The sequence below is a fragment of the Gastrolobium bilobum genome, unplaced genomic scaffold, assembly GCF_033153095.1.
Source record: "Gastrolobium bilobum isolate Gb01-03AN ecotype WA unplaced genomic scaffold, APGP_CSIRO_Gbil_v1 utg11974, whole genome shotgun sequence".
NCBI classification, from domain to species: Eukaryota; Viridiplantae; Streptophyta; class Magnoliopsida; order Fabales; family Fabaceae; genus Gastrolobium; species Gastrolobium bilobum.
In genome coordinates this window covers 94,500-122,020 of record NW_026897182.1, presented here as the reverse complement: position 1 = coordinate 122,020, position 27,521 = coordinate 94,500, and the positions used below count along the sequence as shown (strand labels likewise).

The following is a 27,521-nucleotide window of genomic DNA, read 5'->3' as shown; positions in this document are numbered from 1 at the left end:
GACTCACGGGACGACAGAATCACGTTACACGTGAAAGTTGCTAGTGTACTGAACTAAGCATGCAACATTAACTTCAAAGTGTGCAGCCCGATCCTCTTCTATTCCGTCGTGAATTCGTCAAAAGATGAGTTAGTATGTTTCCTCTCGCTTTTTTAAAAGTGGATTAAAATACTTGATCCGTCTCGTCCTGTTTGGCGGGTTAAATAGGTTAATCCATTAGTTCGAGTCTAATTTATACTGACCCATCTCGGCTCACCATCAATTCACAAAAAAATGAGCCTGTCCCGTTTCACTTTTGAGATGGGTTGAAAAATTCATTATGTCCTGCCCTGTTTAGTGGATGAGGCGGGTTGACCCGTCGAGCAGAGCCCATTTTCCCAACTCCAATTGTAATTTGTAACAGGCTAAAATGTTTCTGCAGTTACTACATATAAGTTATCTCCATTTATTCCAAAATGACGTCGTTTTGGTATTAAAATCTTAAAAAATTATAAATGTAAAGACTATTATAACTCTGAAATAAATTAAAATTATAAAAATATCATAATTTCCACCCAAAATGACATTGTATTAAATTTATTGCAGATAACTTATCTGCAATAACTAAAAAAAAAACAAACCTTGTAATATATGAAAACTACCACAAATACAATACCTTTGTGAAAATGATACTCAAAATGAATTATTAAGTATTTATTAATTACTAATTTTATAATAAACATTAAAGATATATTTAATGACTTGGCTGAATATTATACTCATCGTCCCTAATAAAAACAAAAAGTTTCATGGGGGTCTTGACCATCTTTATTAAAGGACAAAACGAGACACACTCTTCCATGCTTACATTTATGACAGAGAAGAGTGCCCATCTGGTGCAAGTGCATGCAGATTCTATTGCAAGGTGTCATGTTTGTGTAGTTTAATGATTTTTTGTAAGTACCTCGAACTCCTCGGTCTGGCCTTTCTTTTTCCATGCGTTGTTGACGAATAAATATTTTACAGTACTGCTCTACTTAGATTCAGTGTTTCCCACGAATGAGAGCCTTACACGTCAGATGAGTGAGAAAAAATTTGACAAGAAAAAAAGTATTTTAGCTGACATGTAATATTTTCATTGGTGGGATGCACTGAATCTTTGGTACGTAGCAAAGACTTATTCGTTGTTGACACAGGAACTAAAATTTCTGCCTTCAGTAAGAACTATGAATATTCTACTCTTCTGACTCTCTCTCTTTCTCTCTTTCCAGTTTCAACTCTGTTTCATGAAATTCATGATGATATATACATAATCACTCAAACAGAAACTAGCTATTTTGTGTTTTTTATTTACCCACCCCCTTATAATTTACTGAATTTTCAGCTTCTCTTTCTTAGGATTAGGACTTCAAATTAACACTGAAAAATGAAACTGAGTCCAAGAGAGGTCGACAAACTAGGCCTGCACAATGCTGGCTACCTTGCTCAGAAACGTCTTGCTCGCGGTTTAAGACTCAATTACACTGAAGCTGTGGCTCTCATTGCCATGCAGGTTTCCTTAACTTGCTTTTCTATTTTCTCATTTTTCTTAAAAGTGTATATATAGAGGAGGATCATTTGACTTAGTGATTAAGAAATCTTACTCGCTCAACCTTTTTTTATTTTTTTTATTTGGCAAATAAGGAGAAAATATTCCTTATTTTTCATTGGAAAATTATTGTTTTTGCCAAACACTACTTTTTTTCTTCTTCTTTGGGGATTATCTAAATTGCTTGTGTGTTTTTTATTTAGATTATGGAATTTGTTCGTGATGGTGAAAAGAGTGTGGCACAACTAATGAACATTGGGAAACATCTCTTAGGGAGGTATTAATTATATTATGTCAATTTTCATCATCTGATTCTGAACTCTGATGGCATATGCTCTTTCTTCTTTTCCCATCCTTGGATAATAGTTTCATCTCCATATTTTATAAGTAATTGTGAACTAGAAAAAGCTGAATGAAACAATTTTAACAGGAGACAAGTTCTTCCAGCGGTTCCACATCTCTTGAATGCTGTTCAGGTATTTGTCTTACTATGCCAATGTGGCTATAATCTACTAATAAAAGCACTCTTACAATTGGCTTTGTAGTCATTCTTTCTTTTTGTCGCTATAATTCAAACTATATAGTTAATTTCTTAACGCAGCAATTTGACTTTTTTGTTATAAAAAGAGAGGTTAATATATTTCATCCCTGTTTAATCTCTATATTGTAGGTCTGAAAACTTAAAATGGATAAGTGTAGCTCAATTTTTGTTGTAATTTATCTGAGTTCCTCTCACTGAGATAGTGATTAGCAAATTTTATTGTCATTATTACTATTATTATATTTAAAATTTTAATATAGGTTGAAGCTACCTTTCCTGATGGGACTAAGTTAGTCACAGTTCATGATCCGATTGCCTGTGAGAATGGAGATCTAGAACTAGCATTATTTGGTTCTTTTCTTCCAGGTTTGCTTCTACTTTGAGGCTTTTTTATTTTTTTTGAGAAAAGATCATTTACCGGTCAAAATGATCTTCCATCTGCTTTTTTGTTTATGATTACTTGAAATACTTAATCAGTCACAGTATTGCTCCAAAATGCTTAATAGTTCTTTCAGGCTTGTGTCCCTGGGATGGGGCTATATTGGGATTTAGCTTAATGACAAATATATAGTGGGGGGGAATAATCAATTTACAGTCATACGAGTCTAAAACTTATTAGACCCTTTATCAACTTTAGATTCTAGTTACATCTACAGAAAAGTGCAATTCTTATATATAAATAAAATCAATAGTTAATAAAGGATGTAAAAGATTTTAAATTTAATTCCAACCGGGTTGTGCCAACCAACAGAGGTATGTGATTAAAACCTTCGGGCTCTATCACACAAATGGATTAGTCTTGTTCAAAATAGTGGGGACATTTGGGAAACTGAAAAAAAAAAAAAAAAAAATCTGGTCCCTCCTCTTATTATTAGTTCATTTCTCTTTTTTAACTCAGGCAGGAAAACTTAAATAAATTAATCAATTTATATTCCATTTTGGTTTATGTTCATAACAAATATCTTGCAATAACAAAATATTGCTTGGAAAGCAATTTTGCAATCTCCAGTAATGTAATATGGTTTGAAAACCTTACATAGACTCTACTTATGGTTATGTATATGCACAAGTGCAAGTTGGATTCTGTACTTACATTAGCTTTTATTTTGATTGATGGAAAATATGTTTGCAGTACCTTCACTTGACAAGTTTGCTGAGGACGAAGAAGATAATAGAATTCCCGGTGAAATAATATGTGGAAATGGAAGTCTAATTCTTAACCCTGGAAGAAAAGCAGTAATTCTCAAAGTTGTCAATAATGGAGACAGGCCAATTCAGGTGCCTGCCTTAAATTGTCTTCAAGCCAGTGTTGTGCCTACCACCTTAGCATTTTGGACAATTTTTTGTGTTTTGTTTTCTTCTTTAAGATACCATACTCTTTTATGCAGTGTTAAAAATGCTCAGGATTTCCCCCGGTTACAAGTAGGGCCTGTGTTTCTAAATGAAGTGTGATAAGCTGTTTTCTTTATCTTTTTGTAACATACGAAATAATGAAGTGATGTCAATGAGTACTACTCCGTTCGTACTGGTTTCCTTACATTGTTAACTGATAGATGATTCGAGGATTTCAATGGTTTTCAAGGTCCTCTGAAGACTTGAATATGTGTATGTGCATGTTGATGGCCTCTTTAGTTCGGGTGTTACAAATGAAGACATCTTTCTTCCGTCTTTGATCTACGACTATTTCAGGAAGCAGAAGCTTTTTAGTTTCTTTCTTGTCAGAACAATAGAGAAAGTTTAAGTTTCAAATATCCAAATAAATTGGTTTCTGGTTAGCTTTTCCAAGTTAATTGAAGCAAACATTGTATAATATTTAATTTCAGGTAGGCAGCCACTATCATTTTATTGAAGTAAATCCCTTCTTAACTTTTGATCGAAGGAAGGCATATGGCATGCGCCTCAATATAGCTGCAGGGACTGCTGTTCGCTTTGAGGTGGAATTCTACATTGTTGTCAGTTTTTGAATTTATTATAGTTAATAACTATGAGCAGGTTTAACATGTTCCGCAGTTGAACTTGTTCATTTATTAGATTCCAAATGATTAACCACAAACATATTTACTCTTACAAGCCAGGGGATAGTAAAAGCGTTAAGCTTGTAAGTATTGAAGGCAACAAAGTCATCAGAGGAGGCAATGGCATTGCTGATGGTCCAGTTAGTGAAACCAATTGTATAGCAGCCATGGAGGCTGTGTGCACAAGGGGATTTGGACATAAGGAAGAGGAAGATGCAAGGTTTATCATTTGTTACTGAAGTGATTGTTCTATATCTTTGTTTGCGTCTTTAGCAATACCACTTCTGAAAATAAATGAAGATTTCTTACTTCAAATATAAATTTCCCAGTGAAGGTGTTACCGGAGAAGATGGTCCTTTCACCACAATAATTCCTCGTGAGGAATATGCTAACAAGTATGGTCCAACTACGGGTGACAAAATCCGTCTCGGTGACACCGACTTGTTTGCTGAAATTGAAAAAGATTTTGCTTTGTATGGTGATGAATGTGTTTTTGGAGGTGGGAAAGTTATAAGAGATGGAATGGGTCAATCATGTGGGCATCCACCTGCTATCTCCTTGGATACTGTTATAACAAATGCTGTAATAATTGATTATAGTGGAATCATCAAAGCAGATATAGGTATTAAAGATGGCCTTATTGTCTCAATTGGAAAAGCTGGAAATCCAGACATCATGAATGGTGTATTTTTTAGTATGATCATTGGGGTAAGTACCCTTTTCAGAGATCCGAAGTGATGAACTGAATTCATACAATGATCTTACCTCAACTTATATGCATGTTGTCCATATCTAGGCCAACACTGAAGTTATTAGTGGAGAAGGGTTGATTGTAACAGCTGGTGCTATAGATTGTCATGTGCATTATATATGCCCTCAATTAGTAGACGAGGCCATATCAAGTGGTGAGTTTTATAACTAGAAGCAATTTCTACCGAAAGAGTCCAGTACATGTATCTTTAAATATTAATGAATGATCATGTGATGAATTAATAACTGGTATGCAGACGACAAATTTGGTAGATGCTTGATCATCTGTTGTGCTTATGCTACATCCGTATGTATTGAAATTTCTGGTCTTTATCAGATTACTTCTTTTCCCAGGCATTCTTCTTGATCCATATTAGTTAATAGTTTTCACTAAAACAATGTTACTTATTCTGTTTGACTCCTAAAATGGAAATTCTTCTGACTTCCATTTCAGTTCTATTTAGGACCCTTCAAAATCTTGTTTGTTCAAAGAAGACTAAATAGTTGATAAAGTGTACTTTGTTTCCCTACCTCTCTAATTAGAAAGGACATATTTGTTTGGGGTTTTAGTGGTAGTATGCCTTTTCATTCTTGAGTAGCTGTACGGCATAAACAGACATTAGTTGTATTTTGATTACAGTTTGATAAAATTGTTCTTTAGGTTTTAGTTGTTCTTTAACATTGTATATGAACACTTGGTGGGCCATGTTTGATCCTTGTCATCCTTGTCTCAAAACTAGCATGAAACAGTTTATCATGGACTATTTGAAAAAGAATTGATAGTGTTGGGTTTCCAGTTTCCAATTGCCGATTGTGAGGCTGCTAAAATTCCATACGAAGGAGGACTTAAATATTCAGTGCAGGTTGATCACATTTGTTGCTTTTAATTTCTCTCATGAGTAAAAATCCCAATCTTTTGTTAAAGGGGAGAGAAATTCTTGCTTACATTTCTCCTGTCATCTCCTTTTCCATAGGGTAGATATCAACTTATGCAAAAGAATTTGGAGTTTATTAAGTCCTTTTGTACTTTGTATGTAGGCATCACAACATTAGTGGGAGGTGGAACAGGGCCAACTGCTGGAACACGTGCCACAACTTGTACACCGGCACCAAATCAGATGAAACTAATGCTGCAATCAACAGATGACCTGCCTCTAAACTTTGGTTTTACTGGCAAAGTGTGTTTTCTTTTTTCTCTTTAGTTTACATGCCACGCTTTTTCTTGGCATAATGTGAAGTTATTTTTCTTGTTTATTGCTCAATGTAATGTGATGGACCTCTAGGAAACCACTTTTTTTTTTTAATGAGTCAATTAAACCTTCAATTGGTTGCTTTAGGGGAGTTGTGCCAAGCCTGATGAGCTACATGAAATAATCAAAGCTGGAGCAATGGGACTGAAGCTGCATGAGGACTGGGGAAGTACACCAGCTGCAATAGACAATTGTTTGACTGTTGCTGATCAATATGATATCCAGGCACAACTTTCTTCAATACATTTTCTTTTGTGATTTTAATCGATTCCTGCTGCTAACTTTTACAATAACAGGTTAATATACATACTGACACCTTAAATGAATCTGGATTTGTGGAACATACTGTTGCTGCATTCAAAGGAAGAACCATTCATACGTACCACAGGTATATGCTAACTTTAAAATTGTTTACCCTGCGTAAAGCTCAAACAAGACACGATTTGAAAAATTCATTGTATAGGAGTATTAGCACAGAGAAAGGAGCTATACGATTTGTTGGTACAGCATTCGTTTTCCTCCTTTATTGAATGTGATGTAAATAAGTGAAAGGCTAAAACCTTTGTTTCTCCTAGAATATATTTTCTCATTTCAACAAATATCCTATGCTTATACATATTTCTTTCTTTCCATTTTTTAGCCTCAACTCTGTCTTTCCATGTTTATATTGCGTACTCTCATCTTACCATCACCAATAAGAATGGAAAACACAATGGTGTTTCTGTTTTCTGGTCTAAGTTGTACTTGGTTGGTTCTTGACATTATTTCTATATTGTTTACTTGAGCAGTGAAGGTGCAGGTGGTGGTCATGCTCCAGATATCATCAAAGTATGTGGTATGAAGAATGTCCTGCCCTCATCAACAAACCCCACACGCCCTTTAACATATAATACTGTAGATGAGCATCTTGACATGTTGGTAAGTTATAAAATTGGTAGTAATGATATACATTGTGCTGACATATTTGGTTCTAAATTTAGACTTTTTTTGAAATACAGATGGTCTGCCATCATCTGAATAGAGAAATTCCAGAAGATCTAGCTTTTGCATGTTCAAGGATAAGAGAACAAACAATTGCTGCAGAAGATATTTTGCATGATATTGGGGCAATTAGCATTATATCTTCTGATTCACAGGCTATGGGTCGAGTTGGAGAGGTCGGTCCTTTATTCAAGCTCAGCACATCAACATAAGATTTTATTACATACCCAACTTTATAATGGAAAAATAAATAGGGTGTTTCATACTTTTGCCAAACTAAGTATAGAATATGAAATGGTGTGTCTGTGACATTTCTCTCAATATGTTTCAAGATCAATTTTTTTTTTCAATTGTAGTACAAGTAAACTGTAAATGAAAATCTAGTTTTTTTTTTTAATTCTCATACTTAGATATGTTGAAACATTTCTTTCTTAGGTGATAAGCAGAACTTGGCAAACTGCCAATAAGATGAAGGGACAAAGAGGACCACTTCAGCCTGATGAATCAGATAATGACAACTTTCGAATCAAACGCTATATTGCAAAATACACTATAAATCCAGCTATAGCGAATGGGTTTGCACAATATGTTGGTTCAGTAGAGGTATGATGTTTAAATATTTAGTGCTTCCTCAATTTAAGCATGAAATTTCTAGGAAAAAGAAACTTGACATTTACTTTTGATTAAATAGCTTATGATATAACTATATTTATGTCATTTAACTGATTAAAATAAGTTTGCAGGTGGGAAAGTTAGCTGATCTTGTGATGTGGAAGCCATCGTTTTTTGGGGCAAAACCAGAAATGGTGATCAAAGGTGGTGTGGTTGCATGGGCTGACATGGGTGACCCAAATGCAAGCATCCCCACACCTGAACCGGTAAAGTATTCATACTACTTTCTTATTTTTTCAATCAACTGTTATAAATATCTACTTTATACTCTAAAGTCTGTACTTTATCCTCTAATGTTTTGACTGAAAAATAATGTAGGATTTGCTGGAAGGTGATGTTTTGACTGAAACATAAAATCATAATGTGGTCTTAGCTTAAATTTTTTTATTGAAATATCTTGACCACTATGATCAAGTACGGATCACAAGTTTAATCATCACAATTTCCATTCTATTAAAAAAAAATTGAAAAATTGTGAAGTTTTTAAAAAAAGTAGGTGGAAATGTGTATTATCCCCTTCAAACCAATGGGCTCTTATACGAAGAAACATATTAGAATTAGAGGAAAACCATTAGTGTGACATTTATTTAATGATTTAAACTTTCTATTTGAAATGATTCTTTAGACTAACAATGGTGACACAGTACACAAATGTTCACAACCTTTTAAATTGTTGGACAATTGGCGTTTTGATGAAACTGCTTTAACTAAACTAGTAAACACAATTTTGTAGGTGAAGATGAGGCCTATGTTCGGAACACTTGGCAAAGCTGGTGGTGCTTTATCCATAGTTTTTGTGAGCAAGGCATGGAACCCTCTCTCCCTCACACTTGCATATATAAATAGCCTGCATGTCATAGTTTGTTTCTCTTGAAATCACAAAACTCACATTGTTCTTTCACAAACAAACAGGAAGCTTTAAACCTCCGAGTAAATGCTTTATATGGACTGAACAAGAGGGTGGAAGCTGTGTGCAATGTGAGGAAGCTCAGCAAACTAGACATGAAACTCAATGATTCCCTTCCTGAAATCACTGTGGACCCTGATACATACATTGTTACAGCAGATGGCGAGGTTCTTACCAGCACTGCAGTCACCACTGTTCCTCTTTCTCGAAATTACTTCCTCTTTTAGGTACTTCCATCAAGGTTTAATATGTTTCTCTCTTCAAGGTTTTAATAATGTGTAGCATACTATACTAAAAAAATTTCTAGTTACCCTAGTCCTGTTCTTATGTTTTAAGAGGATGATTAGGGAGGGTGATCGTAAACTTTGAGATGTTTGTCCTTTTCTTCATTGTAGTACCTGAAATTTTAGATATTTAGAAATATTTGAAATGTTGTGTTTTTCTTTGAGCCAGCTTATTTTATTAGGATTCAGTAAACCTAAGTTGTTGTGGTTCATATAATGCATATACTCTATGCATTATTGGGTTTCATTCATCAATGGTAAATCTTCTTTATAAATAAAGGATTAAATTCTATGCATATACATTTGTAAAACATAACTCTAATCCCTTTATTGTTAATGTGCACATACTCTATCCTCGTTGGCTTGACGCCTTTTTTTTTATGCATAATAATCTATCACCCCTCGTGTTCCTCATATCCCATGTTAACCATGATTTTCTCGGATCGAACATATATGTATTTGGCTTGGTATTGGTCTTGTTTTGTTCTTTTAAGCTAGCTATAAATTATACTGTGAAATATTGGATCCTTTGAGGGGAAACCTTGGAAGTGGTAATGTGATACTTAGACCAAGCTAACTTGGACAAAATTTCCATCAATTCACAAGAGCTAATTTGGTAAAACAAACGATTACGACATTGACTATAAAAATGTCACTGAGTACCACATCAAACATATGAAAGAGTTTTATATTCAAGGAAAATTATATATGAGGCATGTCATATTGTTTACCCGTCTAAATTTATATCTTTATTACTATTTTTTATCTTTAGATGATATTTAAATTAATGGCTTTTAAACACATTTGATCTTTGTTATTAAAAAAAGTGAAGAGAGAGAAAATAGTGAAATCCTATTTAAAGTTATTGATTAGATATCATCTAATGGTGCAAAAGTTGTAGTAAAGATATTAAATAATGGTAGTTTAATTGGCGCAATCGAACTGAGCAGATGAGGTAAGAGTCCCCAATATCAAATCAAACTAAGCAAGGCAATATAACTTGAGGCATTATATAATCATATATTATTATATTATTAAAATTTAAAAAGTATTATTATCATGAATGTATAATTCCAACTTTAGGCATTATATAATCATGTATTATTATATGAGATTAATATGTTTTATATTATAAGTGATAATTTTATCTCCTACACATATATAAAAATAGAAGATAATTAGTGTATGAGGCTCATATGAGACTATGTGATTGTGAAGAGAAGAGAGAAAAAAAAATAGGCTTCATATATTTTTATATGTATGTAAGAAATAAAATTATCTCTAATAATATGAGAGATATTAATCCCTTATTATATTTTTAAAATTTAAAAAGTATTATCATCAAATGTATACTTCCAACTTTAGACAATTACCAGATTGTCAATTTTGATTTTTTTCTTGAAATCTGATTTTTCTAAGATTTTATTTTGTGTTCTTTTAAAATGTCATCCAAGAATACTAATAGGATGGTATTCTTGGAATACCAGGTGTTGAGAAAATTTTATATTTTTCTTAAGATAAAATTTCAGTAATATTTTGATTTACTAAATAGATTTTTAATAATATTATAAAAAAAATGACTTTTTCATTATATTTCAAGGAATTATGATTTTCGGGTACTAAAAATTTTATCCCCTATTGGGACGCTAAAACGTGCACAAAAGCTCACTACTTGCATAGAAACTCACTTGGCAGCTAAGCCACGTCATGTGGTTTTCTATAATATTACTTTATTTTATTTGTTCTTATACTGAAAAGTTTACAATGAAATTCCTATTATTTAATTGTGTTTTTGGAATTGACCATTGCGGTCATCCTTAATTTCTATTATATTATCTCCCTCTCTTCATCCCATTCTTGTACCCAGCTCCATCAATTGTGAACTTTTGGAGTCACAACGGCGCAAATATTTAATATAGTTCAGGATCACTGAATCTTTTGGTGTTTTTTCTCACATCATTAATTTTTTCTTTCTTTTTTTACTCTTATTATTTTTTTTCTTTTTCAATTTTATCCTCCTATCTACACTAAAAGGCCACCTAAAAAATAAAAGTTCCGGTTCACCGTAAATTATCTCCGCAACAGCACCATGAATCTGGAAAAACCACAATAAATGATAAAGAGAAAGAACCCAAACTGAACAATCATATGAAAATGACAATTTACTGACTCGGACGTACTACGACTCTGCTAAAGTAAACTTTTTGTTCGCTGTGAACTTATGCATCGAAAGAAAGAAAAAAATGAAGTATAATAATAAAGGAAATTTTTATAAATTATATTATGTATTTTGAAAATACATAATATAACCTAGTCAGTTGTAGAAGTATATAATGTAATTTATAAGAATTTATAAATAAAAAGTTTATAAATATAACATTTTCTTAATAATAATACCTTCTTGCCCAGATGTTAATAGTATTTATTTTTTGGGAAAATATACTCTTATGTTGTAGGAGAGTGTTTTTATCTCCTATACATACATCGATTTTCGTGTTACTTTTTTATCTTTTTATCTTTTTTGTAAGTGGGTGGGCCCCACACATAATTGTCTCTATAACATGAGAGAGTTCTCTCATATTGCATGAGATTAATAAAGCCCTTATTTTTTTATTCTATAAATGTTTTGCTTCTACTCTATCTACTTTGTCTCTTTATACCGGAACAGTGACCAATTCGCCACTGTTCATCATAAAATTTAGCAGAATGCCACGCGCACAGTAAAAATTCTCAAACTGCCACGCAGGCTAATTCGCTACACAGTGTAGTGAATTAGGCCTGATGATGTGTCACGTCCTCACTGGTCCACGTATTTCGCTACACAGTGTAACGAAATACGAAGTCAAAAGGACAGCCCGGTCAGCAACCTTTTGGACACGTGTCACACCCCTGATGGACACATAATTCGCTACCCTGTGTAGCGAATTATGTAGCAGAAGGGTCAGTTCATGTCAACTCAAAGTCAGGCCACATGTCACTTCCCCACATAATTCGCTGTACTAGGTAGCGAATTATGTGGTTATTTTTGGCATGACTGGTAGCGAAATATGTAATATCTGCCAAGTGTCATCTCCCCACTAATTCGCTAGGGGGTATAGCGAAATTATGATACTTAATTTGCTACCCCTCCTAACGAATTATGAGCTATAAATTACTCTATTTCGGGTATGAACTACCACTACCAAATTTTTCCTTTTATGTTAAGGTTTACTACTTTTGTGTTGTTGTTGAATCTTAGTTTTTTTTCTATTTTTGTAGGATGAGTGAGGGTAGGAATGATTTAATAGCAACTGTTTATTATAATGGAAGAAAATACTTTGGTCCAAACGGGCAAGTGTTTGAAGGTGATGCAAAAATGTTTCGCATGAGCCCAAAATGCAATCTTCACGAGCTGAAGAAGTTAATATACAAGAAGTTAAGATTACAACGTGATCAAACTCTTGCTCGGTTGACCGCTAGATGTGCCTCGGATAACCCAGTGCAATGGGTTGGTGTGGAAATTGTCGACGATGAAGATGTAACGTTAGTAGTAGATGCAAGCACTTCTGAACACGGCGAGTCAAGATTTATTGAATTGTATTCAGAAGTCAACTACGGTGGACAATCCAGCAGTCAACCGAGCAACCCATGCACTGACATCATCAACATAAACATGGTGCCCGAGGTTAATGTGGAAGTTGAGGTCGCGTCCCCAACGCTTGCACCACCAACCCAAGAAATTTTTTATGAAGCGTCCACATTCACTAACCTAAAGTTTCAAGTATCAACACTAAATACTATAACATATTTACTAACCTAAAGTTTCAAGCCTAAACACTAAATAATATAACATATTTACTAACCTAAAGTTTCAAGCCTAAACACTAAATAATATAACATATTTATAAAAAAAATACATAATTAATGAAACAAACATATTATAAAAGCAATAAAATAAATTACTAACCTTGTAGAGAGAGAATGCACTTAGAGAGAGAGAGAGGGAGTGAGGGAGAGGATGAGAGGAAATGGTGGGGAGAGGGGGTGGGGACCGAACGGTTTATATAGGAAAAAATTTGCACCTAATTCGCTACCCAAGGCAGCGAATTAGTGCCATGCTGCCACGTGTCTGACATGCGCAGGGCAGCAGGTGACCGTTGCCACGTATTTCGCTACACAGTGTAGCGAAATACGGGTGGTTTGACACGTGTCCAAAAGGTGACTGACCGGGCTGACCTTTTGACCGCGTATTTCGCTACACTGTGTAGCGAAATACGTGGACCAGTGAAGACGTGACACATCATCAGGCCTAATTCGCTACACTGTGTAGCGAATTAGCCTGCGTGGCAGTTTGAGAATTTTTACTGTGCGTGTGGCATTCTGGTAAATTTTATGATGAACAGTGGCAAATTGGTCATTGTTCCCTTTATAACATATCTCAAAATCTTCTATTAAAAAATAAAAATTTCAGAGTAGCAACAATTGCCAATTATGCAATTGCTTTGGATCATCAAAGTGCACATTTGCTATCTGGTAAGTCACCATCAAAATTCACTTTTTTTTCTCCCGTTAATTCACATTAGACTATACTTTTTGGCTCGGGTAATAATAATTAATACTTCAATTGAGAGTTATGGGCTGGATGAAGATATAGTTCAGTCTCTTTTCCAAAAAAAGATATAGTTCAGTCTCAAGAATTAAAGTGTCATTTTTGTTAAAAATTTTATTCAAATGTCACACGAACAATATTTTATATCAGACTACCACATGTTATAATTTATTACCACTGATAGTGAATTTTGTGGTTGATGATTTCTTGACACGTGATTATTTTACAGATCAAATTCGCTACTACTAGTAGCGAATTATGACACGTCAATTTTTTCATGTGAAAGTGTGTCACGTGAAATAAAATTATTGGTGAACGTAATTTGCTACTAGTCGTAACGAATTATGTCCACGTGACAGTTTGATAAAAAGTACTGTTCGCATAGTATTTAGATAAATTTTTTTGCCAAAAAGTGATATCTTAGTAAGTGTTCCTAATCTCAATGTATGAGTAAAGTGTGACAAAAATATTCGCCAATATTAGGTGCTCAGTTGAACAATATGACAAGAGTGTTCCTGAATTCCATTGATGCACAATTTGAGACTTCACAAAAGACATTGGTCAGTACCGTAATAATGGCTCAGCACGGGGACAACTAATTATATATGGCATCACACATCAAAAGTCCCCGTGCGATTGCCGCTCTTCCCGCGTTATCAATATCGCAATATTTAGTTGCAGTTCAATTGAAAGTTTGAAACGAACATAACATTCAAAAAGATCAGAGGACCTTTTTTTTTTCCTTTTTTAATAAATGTTTTGTATTAGATTATTTTATTTTATTTTGTCTCTCAATTGGAGCCCACTTAGATAACGCATCAGAAATCATTTTTGTTGGAACCGTGATCATTTTGTCATTATTGGCCAAAAAATTTACCGGATTGCCACGTCAACAGTAAATTTTGTCAAAATGTCACGTGGTATATTTCGCTACACTGTGTAGTGAAATATGTGTGCAAATAATTCGCTACACAGTGCAGCGAAATATGCCACGTCAGAACCAAAAATGCTACGTGTCAAACAGGAATAATTTTGCTACACTGTGTGGCGAAATTCTACCTGTTTGACACGTGATATTTTTTATTCTGAGTATTCTGACGTGGCATATTTCGCTACACTGTGTAGCAAATTATTTGCACACATATTTCGCTACACAGTATAGCGAAATATGCCACGTGATATTTTGACAAAATTTACTGTTTACGTCACAGTGTGGTAATTTTTTTTTCAACAATAACACTTTGATCAGTGTTCCATGTTTGTTAGACTCACGAGGTGATATCTATGTCAGAAATCATTCAATAATATCATTTTTTTTACACATGTATTGTTTATTATATATGTGGATGTATTTAACATAATTTTCAGTATTAATTATTTAATTAATAATATAACTATATACATATCTAAAATAGTTTAATTTAAAAAAAAAAATTCTTACGATAAAAATAAATTTCAATATCTTATGATGAATAAAATAAAATAAAATGAAATAATAATTTCATTTATTATTTAAAATGTTGATAAAATAGTAATAAAATCAATAAATTATAAATAAGTTCGATTTCGTGATTTAAGTTTAAAAAAATAAAAAAGATAAGTTATACTTATAATATTTTTTTCTTAGAATTTCTTAAACAAATATTATATAATTTCCTTTCAAATAAAATACAATATTTCATTCGTACTTGGGGAACAAAAAAGTCAAGTGTCTAACGTACCCAAACTGTGTGAGTTTTCTATCATATGGCCAAAGAGAGTCATGTATCTAATGATATAATTAATAGTACATGGCATCATATACCATACATATACTTACTCTCACACCTTTTCAATTAAGGAATTGAAAAACAACAACCATGATGTTTGCGGTTAAGCCTCTCGATCTCAAGTCAAATCTCTCCCTCTGCCAATTCCCGCCGATGCCCGCCGGCGGCACCGACACCACCCACCGGAGGATCCGTTTCCGGTCTTCTGGATCGCGGAGGTTGCAGATTCAAGCGGCGATCAGGGGTGGTGACGTGGCTGGGGAGAGCCAGACTGCGACGACGACGTCACCGTTGGACTTGGACAGCAAAGAAAGCAATGAAGGTTTGGAAGTGAAGGCGGTGGTGACAATTAGGAAGAAGATGAAGGAGAAGATGAGTGAGAAGCTTCAGGATCAATGGGAGTATTTAGTCAACGGTCTTGGTCAAGGGATCCAGCTTCACCTCATCAGTGACCAAATTGACCCTGGTTAGTTTAGTTAGTTAATCGTTACTCATTTCCTTATATTTCTACACTTCAACATCAACTTTATATTGCTCTTATTTATTTATTTATTTTAATTCAACTATCTTTTTAAAGTTGTCGGATATTTTGGAAAGAGACGAGGGACACAACACAATTACTACTACTACTAGTGTGAGATCATGAATTCATTTCCATCATGGCTTTTTCTCATTTTCTAGCTTTATTACACTTCCTAAGCTTTCGAAGTATGCTTAATTTAATCAACATAGATCTCGTAGCGAATGGCCTAGCTCTCGTACTTTTTAATTATTTAAAGAAAGAAAGAAATCGGTTGAATACTTTTCATTTTAATATTTTAAATAGTAATTTAATTACCTCCTTCGTTTCAAAATATGCGTTATTTTATAAAATAATTGCCGCTTTAAAAAATTTAAAAGAAATTAACTATTTACTAAATGAAACACAAATTCTGATATTTTTATGGAGATTATTTTTTCTAATTTTACATTAGAAATTTTTTCCTTCCTACACACACAATAAATGAGTGGGGTTCACAAAAAAGTGAGGAGACAATAAAATCAAGGTGGGACCCACCTATTAATTATGTGTATAGGAAGGAAATTTTTTCTCATGTAAAATAAGAAAACTATTTCCTAATTATTTTTATGGGTAAACAACTTCTCCTTTTAAAGGAGAAGTTTTTTTGTTGCAGCACTCACATCTTTCAAACATTGAAATGTGTGATAATTTTTTTGTTTTGTTTTTTTCAAAACAACCCATGGACCCCACCAAAAATCTCTTTCAGCTGCAAAAAATAACTTCTCCCGTGAAAGGAGAAGTTGTTTACCCTATTTTTATTTACTAAAATAATATTTATTTGGGAATAGGATAATCCAACTTATATCTTATAATTAATAAATTAGACTGGTGAGATAAAATTATTAAACTTCATGTTGTCCAGTCGGTGGGCTGGTATGCTATTGTTGGATCTGTGTTCCCTCTCTCTCAGGCATCTATGAGAGAGATACCTTAGAGATCAGTGGATCACTGTGCACTATTATAGACGGCATAGCCAAGGAGTGAGGTGTGCACAATGATAGCTAAGAGAGAGGGTTTAAAATATATGTATCTTATTGGCTTAACCCTTTATTTATAGATGGGTTACCTGGCAGGAGTATATTTCTGGGCCTTTTAGGAATATTGGGGGTCCAGCTCTTGATCTATTGTTGCCGTATTAGGATTAGTATAATTAAGGAATCTTTCCTTAATTTCCTTCTTAGCCGTTAGCCTTTCTTGGGCCTTATAAAATATAGGTGATAAGAACCTTGAGGTGCACCACCGCAAAAGCTAGCTCAAGGGGTGGGAGTGCCCAAGGCCTTATAAACCCCACATTAGTTGCCCATACAACCAATGTGGGACTCCAAGTCCCATACCTTGCAAATGGGTCCTAACATTCCACCACGCTCCGCAGTCCCGGCGCCCACGCGGGCTAGCTTTGCGCTAGTCTTTTACTAGCCCCGGGCGAACACTGCAATGCCGACGTCACCACCCGCGCCGCTCGATTGCAACCGAGAGACATAGTGGAAGGCTCTGATACCATTTGATAAGAACCTTGAGGTGCACCACCGCAAAAGCTAGCTCAAGGGGTGGGAGTGTCCAAGGCCTTATAAACCCCACATTAGTTGCCCATACAACCAATGTGGGACTCCAAGTCCCATACCTTGCAAATGGGTCCTAACAATAGGTCTCTATGTTAGATCCATAACAGTTGCCCTTCAACCCGATAGTATGGGTGTTCGGACTGTCGGGGTGTATATTTATGTCGGACTTTAGTTCTATCTGACAAGGATAGCTAGGTCTCCATTGCGTTCGCGATTATTTTTATTGTTCTTGGTCTGAGCATTGTTAGCTTTTAATCCGTGGTGTATAGCTTCAGCCATTTGGTTGTGTTGAATTTCGATATCGGGCTTCGTGAGCCGGTATTGATTATGATGTTCAAGTATTTCTCCATCAACCTTTTTGGCCGAGGTCGAACTCGGAATTGGCTAATCTTTCTCTAGATCGCCTTGCCCAGAATCTATTCCTTACTTTTCCTCGTTCTATTTTGATGGTTGTGTTCCTACATTTGCCCCCAATCCGGCAGTCTGGAAATCTGGGATGTCGTGTTTTTGTACTTCGGTCATGTTCGAATCCTTTTTGAAGACTTCTTATTGATGTGGCGATATCTAAGTTTGTGGCTAGGATTCAGTCCCATGTACTTGCCACTTGCCCCTACTTTCTTGGCCAAGGTATGGATCTAAAGTAATTGGTCCTTTTGTAAATTGCCTTATTCATTCTTCTGCATTGTCCTATTTGGGCTGACCGAGATGTTAGCCTTCTAGCCTTTTCCATTAATCCGAGCTCTACATAGATCTACGTCCGAAATTTTGGATGAGTAGCTACGTGTCGGAATGTCGATTTATTTTATATTGTACTTTATGTTGATTTGGGGACCTTGAGAGTCTTTTGGATTTGTAACTACTATTGTCGGGTTTATTCCTGGTCCTTTCTTTTTATTTTGCTATTGCCGAGTTTATTCCCGGTCCTTTCTTTTTATTTTGCTATTGTTGGGTTTATTCCCGGTCCTTTCTTTTTATTCTGCTATTGCTAGGTTTATTCTCGGTCCTTTCTTTTTGTTTGGGTCACTTTGTTTGAACCCGTGGTGTTGAGCCTCTTTTGACATTTCGTTATGCTGACTATTTGGGCTTGGCTTGGTTTTTGTAGCTCTAGCACTTTGAAGGTAACAATGCCACCACGCTCTTAATTCACATCATTTTGTGGGGTGCTCACTGGTGCAAGGCTCGTAGCCCGGATTCTAGGGCCGCTACGTTCAATCGTGGGTCTTTATTATCCACCCTAGCTTTCATGCTGGAGCCTCAAGTTTGGTGCTGGCTTGATTTCTCTGGAGCTTGGAGCTATGCACGAGCTTCTAAACTTGGTCCCGCAGCGAAGTTGCTGGTAATTTTGTTATTGTATCAGCCGATTCAGGTTTGTGCTAGATTATCTATCTCTTATGGGTTACACCCTTTATTAAGTTGTTTGAGTGCGTGATGGAACCTACTTTTATTAATATGAAATTATAGAAAATATAAATGGAGATAAGCTCCTTACAACGATAAAATGCAAAAAATAAACCTAAAAATCTCAACTCCCAGAGATCTCCAATTTCCTCTTAAGCCAATACTGAATTCATGCATGCCCATACTACCACACACTGCCTACCTTTTATCATATACTTAGGAATATTTTAGAATAGTTTCCATAACAAACTAACTAATTCACTAACTTTTAGGCCCATGGCCCATCAATACTTTCCCTCCAAAACTCACCTTTGTCCTCAAGGTGAAGGAAGAAGATAGGTAATGTGAGAAAATTTCCACCTGCGTCCCATTGTTTGAAGCATCTTGACTCAATTGGCAACTATAAGATTTTCATTTCTTGACCCTCATTTATAGTATATTCCCGATTCACTGTACCCAAAATAATAGCACTTCCAGACTGAACGGATACATGCAAAAATGAGTAATTGATTGCTGGCCTAATATTAAAAACAAATTGGGTTCCATTTTGTGGGCCAATATTTAAAGGCTCACTTCTACCTTCAACGTTATTAGAGTTGGGATTCACCTCTAACTGATTGCTGGCCTTATATGTAGGTGTTGGACAGTTATAATGACTAACTCCTTTGATTGACTCATACCCTACACACCTTACTGGATCTCCGACCTGATTGCGCCCTTTTTTGCGTTCTTTAGCCTGCTGCCTCAGTGTGACTATGCTGCTCAGGTCCATCAATCCTTGTAAACAGACTTCCACCTTCTGCGCTAAAGCCATCATTTGATTCATGGCAACACAACCCAAATCGATCTGGCCATAGGGATGCAACCTCGTCCATTCTCCATTTTCTTCTACTTCTTCTATTTTTTCTGTTTCAGCTTTCTTTGTTTCTATATGTTTCTATTTTCTTCAACTTTTTCTTTTTCTTTTTCTGCATCTTCAGTATCTTCTCCCACTGCATCCACATCTTTGTCCGCTTCCTTTTCCTTTTTGTCTATTTCATTTCTTTCTTCTCCTTTCTTGATTTTCTTCATCTCTAGTTTGGTCATTGATTTTGTTTTTGCATTTCTTCCGTCTTTCTGTTTGGATATAAGTCACAATGTCCCACCTCTGTTCGCTATTCTTCTTCATGCACTTCTTCAGATTGTGCTTTTTTTTCTTCATTTCGATATGCTCCCTCGTCAACAGTTACGCTACCATCTTTTTCTTCTTTGTTGATGTCGTTTGCTTATACTTTTTTTCTTCCTCTTCCTCTGCTTCTGCTTCTTCTTCTTTTTCCGTGTTTCCTTCTTCTATTTCTTCTTCTTCTGCAATGATAACAGCCATAGACATCACTGGTTTTTGTTGTTGCTGCTCTTGTACTTCTTCTGTTTTCACTTTATCTTTGTTTTTGTCGATCTGTTGCTTCTGATCATTCTTTTGCATTTTCAGCTCTGGTGTCATCGTTTTTTTTCTGATTCTCGATCATCTACCAAGTAAATTTCAAGTAAATATTTCTCTATGAATGCCTTCTGAAAGTTCCTCCAGTTTGCGGTAAGATTGAACCATTTTCAACCTTGATACCAGTTGAACGCACTCATTCTGAGCCCTCTCACAACTTCCATGTACTTCTGATCTTCATTGATTCCTTCTATTTGGAAAAATTGTTCCAAATCGATTAGCCATCCCCAAGCTTCGTTGTCTCCTCTGTCTCCATAGAATTTTGGAACCATTGTAAATCTGAATTTCATTTTTTTTTTGGATCTGAACCAAAAGCACTACCAGGATTGCAGTGCTTTGATATCAAATTGATGTAACCTACTTTTATTAATATGAAATTGCAGAAAATATAAAGGGAGACAAGCTCCTTACAAAGATAAAATGCAGAAAATAAACCCAGAAATCTTAACTCCCAGAGATCCCCAATTTTCCCAAAAGTCAATATTGAATTCATGCATGCCTACACTATTACACACTGCCTACCTTTTATACTATTCTTTAGGAATATTTTAGAATAGTTTCCATAACAAACTAACAAGTTCACTAACTTTTAGGCCCGTGTCCCATCAGCGCGACTCCTAGCCTTTGTCTCTTTTCATATTTTGCTATGCTGACTGTTTGGACCTCGACTTATTTTGCCGTATAATAATTGTGAGGGCAGCAATTACTCCTTAGTTGGTCGAACCCAACTTATTTCGACGTGGCTTATTTTCTACTTTGTGGTGACTTGGCTTCTTTTGCCAAAGTCTAGAATTTTGTGGCGGCGGCGGCTTTCGCCTCTTCAGTTTGAGCCTGGCTTCTCTTGCTGTGACCTTTTCATTTAACTTTGTTTCTTTTGTTAACACCTTTAAGTTTAGGAAAACGGCTTTCGCCTTTTTGAATTGGAACACCCGACTTCTCCTGCTATAGCTTTTTATCCTGACTTGGCTTGTTCTGCCGAAATGCAATGGCGGTGTTCTTCTCCTTGGCTTTTTATTTGAGCCCTGCTTTAATTGTTGTTTTATCTAAGCCCAGCTTTTTTCGCAGTGGCTTTGAGCCTTGTTTCTTTCGTAATGGCTTTTATTTCTGAACCTGACTTCATATCCGCGAGATGAAGGGTCAGAATCATGGTTTGCTTTGTAGTTTCCTTTTCTTCAATTTTGTGGGCTTTTGGGCCCCTTTTGAATTTGTAATGGGCATTGCCGAGTATTGTCGGGTCTGTTCTTAGTCTTTTAATTTTTGACTTGCATGATTATTTTGGATATATCTTTGTTGATCTTGACTTTGTAGTCATGTCTTTTTGTTCGATTTAGGTCTGGTTTCGCATACTGGGACTCTTTTGAGTTGGCAGGATTCTAATTTTGATGGCATCTTGAGCCTTGTTCATGATGATCTTGGATGCTATTTGTTGAGGTCTTTATTTTATTGTTGACTTAGCTTTGGCCTAAGTCTTAATGTCGCGAACGCGTTCAATGCCTTGTGTATATCTAGCCCAGTTCATCATACTATGAATTTGATATTTCTTGACTTTGTTAGTCTTAAATTTCAGGAAGTCGTTTACGCTTCCATAATATCTAGCCCGACTTCTCATACCGTGACTTATATTCCAATCTGACCAATGCCATATTATTCATATATGTGGAATTCCGATTTGCTATTTTAGCCCAGCTTCATATACCATGGCTTCAAACTATTAGACTCATCTTTTTATGGAGTCTTATTTGCAAAGGCGTTTAGTTGTTCCTTCGTCTCATTTAAACCCGGCTTTGCCGTTGTGGCTTTATAAATTTTGGACTTGGTTTTGCCAGAATTTCATAGTGATTTGCCTTCTGTTTTAGCCTGGCTTCACATGTCGCAGCTTCCACATATTTCGACTTGGTCAGAATTATTTTGACAAAATTCACTTCTTTGAATCCGGCTCACCTTGCCGTGATGCTTTTGTATCCGAGCCCCCTTCTTTCGCACTGGCTTTATTATATGAGTCCGACTTTGCATATAATGGCTTTATTATTGGACTTGACTTTATTATATGATTCAAGATCCTCTTCTGACCTCCTAGAGCGAACGAACTCATGAGGGTCTCCACTGCTATTTCGCTTGTTTGTTGTATCCTCTTATGAGGAAGAAGCTGAATGGGATAATGTGCGATGCGGTTGAGATAGAGAGGGGGTTTGTTTGCAACGTGCTTCCTTCCTAAGCTTTGTGCCCATCGTATTTGGATTTGGATGTGGCAGCACAGGCTGCACTTTGAAGATGACGCCGATGTTCTATCGTGGTGACATAGATATCCAGCCGTGGCTGGTATGTTACTGTTGGATCCGTGTGCCCTCTCTTAGGCATCTATGGGAGAAATACTTTAGAGATCAGCGGATCACTATGCACTATTATAAACGGCATAGCCAATGAGTAGGGTGTGTGCATAGTGACAGTTAAGAGAGAGAGAGTGTTTAGAATATCTGTATCTTGTTGACTTAACCCTTTATTTATTTATAGATGAGTTACCTAATAGGTGTAGACTTCTGGACTTCTTAGGAATATTGAGGGTCCAGCTCTTGATTCATTTATGCCGTATTAGGATTATTATAGTTAAAGAATCTTTCTTTAATTTCTCTCTTAGCCATTAATTCTTCTTGGCCGTTCTAAAATATGGGTATCTATGTCAAGTCCATAACACATGCATATTTTACTTTGGTCCTTACTATTGTTATGCTTGTAAGTTGTAACAGATAAAGTAATTTATTTGTCTTTTTCTGATTTGCCTTGGCAGAAGATGGCTGTGTTCTTTTTTTTATAATATTAGAAGAATAAGATGGTTGTGTTGTTTTCTTTTTTTAATTGTGATGCGTTTATTTATTGTATTTTGACGATTTTCTCTCTTCTTTGTTAGAGTCCTATCTATGGGGTAGATTCCATAAATTTCGTTGTCTTTTTGTTTTTGTTGTTTTTCTATCTTCAGTTACTAATTCTGGAAAAAGCGTGCAATCCAACGTCAGAGGGTGGCTACCGAAGCCGTCGAACATTTCTTACATTGTGGAATACGCTGCTAATTTCACGGTGCCAAGTGACTTTGGATGCCCCGGGGCTGTTCTCATTACAAATCTTCATGGGAAGGAGTTCTACCTATTGGAGATCATCATTCATGGATTCAAGGAAGGACCCATTTTCTTCCCAGCAAACACATGGATTCATTCGAGGAATGACGACCCTGAAAGTAGAATCATATTCAAGAACCAAGTAAGAACTGAGAACTGAGAATCCTCAGCAGCATTGAGTCAATAATTTTTTTCTTCTTCTTCACACTAACTTAACTTTTTGTATATTGACGCCAGGCATACTTACCGTCACAAACACCAGCTGGTATAAAAGATCTTCGACGTGAGGACTTGCTAAGCATAAGGGGTACCCACCAGGAAAAACAAAGAAAGGAGCATGATAGAATCTATGATTATGCTACGTACAATGATTTGGGCAAACCTGATAAGGACGAGGAACATGTTAGGCCAGTCATTGGGGGTCACGAGAGGCCTTATCCTCGACGCTGTAGAACTGGCAGACCTCCTACCCTCTCTGGTAGAGTTCATAAAATTGTTTTTTTTTTTTGTGCCATTTTGGATTTTGGAATAAGTAATATATCTAATGGATTGTGTAAAATGTGTTATGTAATGGATGCCATTAGATCCACTGACTGAGAGTAGAATTGAAAAGCCACATCCTGTTTATGTGCCACGGGATGAAACTTTTGAAGAAATCAAGCAGAACACTTTCTCAGCTGGAAGGTTGAAAGCTCTGTTCCACAATCTTATACCCTTACTGACGGCCACTTTGTCGAGTTCAGACATTCCTTTCAAGAACTTCTCGGACATTGACAAGCTTTATATTGAAGGTGTTCTTTTGAGAGATGAAGAGCAGAATGGGGTAGTGGAAAATCTGTTTCTGAGCAAGGTGATGAAACAGGTCATGAGTGCTGGAGACCGGTTGTTAAAATATGAAATCCCTGCGGTTATAAAAGGTATGCTAGTGAAGCTCATGCAATACAACCGTGTATACTGTATATTCATTTCCCTTGGTTTATTTTGTACTGTTCCAGGGGATAAATTTTCTTGGTTGCGGGACAATGAATTTGCAAGGCAGACCTTAGCTGGGGTTAATCCAGTGAATATTGAGCTGTTGAAGGTAGTTTTCATACCAGTCTAGGCAGTGGCAGAAGTCTCAATTTGTTCATTTGTGGTTTCTTTATAGCAGTTTTCTGTCTTCCCCAGGAATTTCCCATCCGCAGCAAACTAGATCGTGTTGTCTACGGCCCTTCTGAATCAGCTATAACAAAGGAACTACTAGAGCAAGAACTTGGTGGAATGAGCTTGGAAAAGGTTTGCTCTATATTTCTATTGTTGCTAGACCTGTTTATCTGACAGAAATTTATTATCTCTACTTCCATTTATTTTAATACTGGCAGGCTATTGAGGAAAAGAGACTGTTTATCCTTGATTACCATGACATGCTTTTGCCCTTCATCAAGAAGATGAACTCCTTACCTGGGAGGAAAGCTTATGCCTCCCGGACAATTCTCTTTAAAACAAAGACCGGTGTTCTGCATCCTATAGCTATTGAGCTTTCACTTCCTCCAAGCCCTTCTTCCCTACGAAATAAACGAGTGTACACACAAGGGCATGAAGCCACAACACACTGGATTTGGAAGTTAGCAAAAGCTCATGTTTGCTCAAATGATGCTGGCATCCATCAACTAGTAAATCATTGGTAAGACAACTGATCATGGAAATCTCAAAATATAGCATAAATGGTTATATTCAGTCAGTTTATTTGAGCAAATTCAGATTCATTATTGACTTATTCAGAAGAAATTGTGCATTTTCTTACATTTGGCTGAGAGCAAGAAACGGTGGCAATTTGTAATATGCAGGTTAAGGACTCATGCATGCATGGAGCCGTATATTATTGCTACTCATAGACAGCTAAGCTCAATGCATCCCATTTACAAGCTGCTACACCCTCATATGCGCTATACATTAGAAATTAATGCACTGGCTCGACAAAATCTAATAAATGGAGGAGGAGTAATTGAGGCATCTTTCAGTCCAGGAAAGTATGCCATGGAGCTTAGTTCAGCAGCTTACAAAAAGATGTGGCGATTTGATATGGAATCACTGCCAGCAGATCTTATTCGGAGGTAACACTAATTTTTAGTCTTTAAAACCCCAGCTCTTAAATCTTCCCTTGCTATCTTTTTCTGTGCTTATAGGTTATCAGTGACATGGCTTTGCTTAACTTTTGTTCATAGGGCATAACATAGTAGCACTCTGTTAATAATCTCTTTGCTTTTCAGGGGCATGGCAGTAGAAGACCCTTCAATGCCCTGCGGTGTAAAACTTGTGATTGATGACTACCCTTATGCTGCAGATGGACTCCTAATCTGGTCTGCCATAAAAGAATGGGTGGAATCTTATGTTGAACACTTCTACTCCGAACCAAATTCTGTCACATCTGATGTTGAGCTCCAAGCATGGTGGAGTGAAATCAAGCTTAAGGGTCATTATGACAAAAGGAATGAGCCCTGGTGGCCAAAACTCTATACGAAAGAGGACCTATCTGGTATACTTACCACAATGATATGGGTTGCTTCAGGTCAACATGCTGCCATAAATTTTGGACAGTATCCCTTTGGAGGATATGTGCCTAACCGTCCTACCCTCATGAGAAAACTCATTCCTCAAGAGAATGAGCCTGATTACGAAAAGTTTATTCAAAATCCTCAGAAAGTTTTCCTATCATCACTGCCTACTCAACTTCAAGCTACCAAAGTAATGGCTGTTCAAGATACACTATCCACTCATTCCCCCGATGAAGAGTATTTGGGTACAGTGAACCCTCTGCATACTCATTGGATCAATGATCATGAAGTCCTGAAGTTATTTAATAAATTCTCAGCTAGACTGGAGGAGATAGAGGAAATAATAAATGCAAGAAACAAGGACCCTCAATTGAAAAACAGAAATGGAGCAGGTGTCCCTCCCTATGAACTGTTGCTTCCCTCGTCAGGACCAGGGGTAACCGGTCGTGGGATTCCCAACAGCGTATCTATATAATCTTTTGTTGCTTATTATGTTTGATCCTATACACTATTTTATTGACAGAACCCGTGGGTATGCAGTGTAAGCGCACATATTTTTATGGATAGCTGAAATTGATGAATTATTTTCTGCTTGAGTCCTGCAAGTATATTTTACACTGGCAGCAAGTTTTCTTCCCTCGTTACATATAAAATCAAAGGGAAATACTAGAGGAGACTAATATTTTATGTGATAGAGACAAAGTATCTGTGATTCACTCTTTTAAAAAAGATAAAAAATAAGCCGGTCTCATATGATGCTTTATGTCTATAACATGAGATACTAGTCTTTTATAATATGAGATTAGTATTTCTCAAAATCAAATTGGGCTTGACGACAATAAATCAATCCTGTATATTAGGGGTGATAAACGAACCAGGGGCCTTTAGCTCGGCGGCTCGTGAAGGCTTCATTTTATTTTTTTTAAATAGGCTAAATCAGGCTTTCATTTTTTTGTAAATAAGTCAGACCACATGCCGATAATTATATTCATAATTATGATTAACACCTCTACTGTACACTCAATAAAATGGTGAGTCATCGTTGTTGTTTTTTTTTTTTTTTTAAGTATTAACATGAAGGTATTCTCATTCAACCTCCTCCGGTCACTTTGCTCTCGGGGTACGGCCCTGAAGGCTAGCCCCTCATTGGAACAACGAGTGCATTGAGCTTCGCTACCGGAGGAAAGATGAAACTAATCTCACATTCGAGGAGAGAGACATGTTCTCTTAACCCCAAAAATTTTCCAAGAATTTACTTGATGCAGAGTTTGAATCCCTAACTCAAGCAAACCCTTGGGAGCTCAGTTGCCAACTGAGCTACCTTTGGAGGTTTGTTTCTTTTTTTTTTAACAATGGGACAATCAAATTAGATAAAAGGAAATACTATTTCATTTTTTTTTTTTAGAGGGCGGGGTGGGTTACACAATACTATTATTATTTTGCTGATTAGATTATAGTAATAGCGACGACATATGGTACCAATTGTATTTTAACTTTGAAAAAAAAAAAAAAACTACGCGGATGCACTACAAATCTTAAAGTTTCAAGAGATAC

At 36.0% G+C, this 27,521-nt stretch overlaps 2 protein-coding genes across 2 annotated transcripts; both read left to right on the top strand.

The window, feature by feature from the left end:
* The first annotated feature begins 855 nt into the window (after window positions 1–855).
* Window positions 856–8,910, top strand: LOC133304735 (urease). The gene is made up of 19 exons (XM_061504783.1): window positions 856–935; window positions 1,378–1,531; window positions 1,771–1,844; window positions 1,998–2,043; window positions 2,369–2,474; window positions 3,241–3,386; window positions 3,932–4,042; window positions 4,180–4,343; window positions 4,453–4,831; window positions 4,920–5,028; window positions 5,912–6,051; window positions 6,211–6,348; window positions 6,420–6,511; window positions 6,912–7,041; window positions 7,122–7,280; window positions 7,540–7,707; window positions 7,848–7,982; window positions 8,510–8,581; window positions 8,689–8,910. Exons 2-19 carry the CDS (start codon window positions 1,406–1,408, stop codon window positions 8,908–8,910), a joined length of 2,517 nt encoding a protein of 838 aa, XP_061360767.1. The 5' UTR covers window positions 856–935; window positions 1,378–1,405.
* Window positions 8,911–15,312: 6,402 nt separating this feature from the next.
* On the top strand, window positions 15,313–26,533 carry LOC133304722 (lipoxygenase 6, chloroplastic). The gene is made up of 9 exons (XM_061504771.1): window positions 15,313–15,790; window positions 23,298–23,575; window positions 23,671–23,911; window positions 24,018–24,350; window positions 24,429–24,514; window positions 24,601–24,708; window positions 24,795–25,096; window positions 25,260–25,526; window positions 25,683–26,533. Exons 1-9 carry the CDS (start codon window positions 15,415–15,417, stop codon window positions 26,440–26,442), a joined length of 2,751 nt encoding a protein of 916 aa, XP_061360755.1. The 5' UTR covers window positions 15,313–15,414; the 3' UTR covers window positions 26,443–26,533.
* The last annotated feature ends 988 nt before the right edge of the window (window positions 26,534–27,521 follow it).

What these genes read in the sequence shown, in the direction of transcription:
- LOC133304735 (XM_061504783.1), top strand. Translation starts at nt 1,406, where the DNA reads ATGAAACTGAGTCCAAGAGAGGTCGACAAACTAGGCCTGCACAATGCT. An exon ending in TGGCTCTCATTGCCATGCAG is followed by an intron (nt 1,532 to 1,770) that starts GTTTCCTTAACT and finishes TTTTTTATTTAG; the next exon opens with ATTATGGAATTTGTTCGTGA. An exon ending in ATGGAGACAGGCCAATTCAG is followed by an intron (nt 3,387 to 3,931) that starts GTGCCTGCCTTA and finishes ATTTAATTTCAG; the next exon opens with GTAGGCAGCCACTATCATTT.
- LOC133304722 (XM_061504771.1), top strand. Translation starts at nt 15,415, where the DNA reads ATGATGTTTGCGGTTAAGCCTCTCGATCTCAAGTCAAATCTCTCCCTC. An exon ending in GAATCATATTCAAGAACCAA is followed by an intron (nt 23,576 to 23,670) that starts GTAAGAACTGAG and finishes TATTGACGCCAG; the next exon opens with GCATACTTACCGTCACAAAC. An exon ending in GTGGAATGAGCTTGGAAAAG is followed by an intron (nt 24,709 to 24,794) that starts GTTTGCTCTATA and finishes TAATACTGGCAG; the next exon opens with GCTATTGAGGAAAAGAGACT.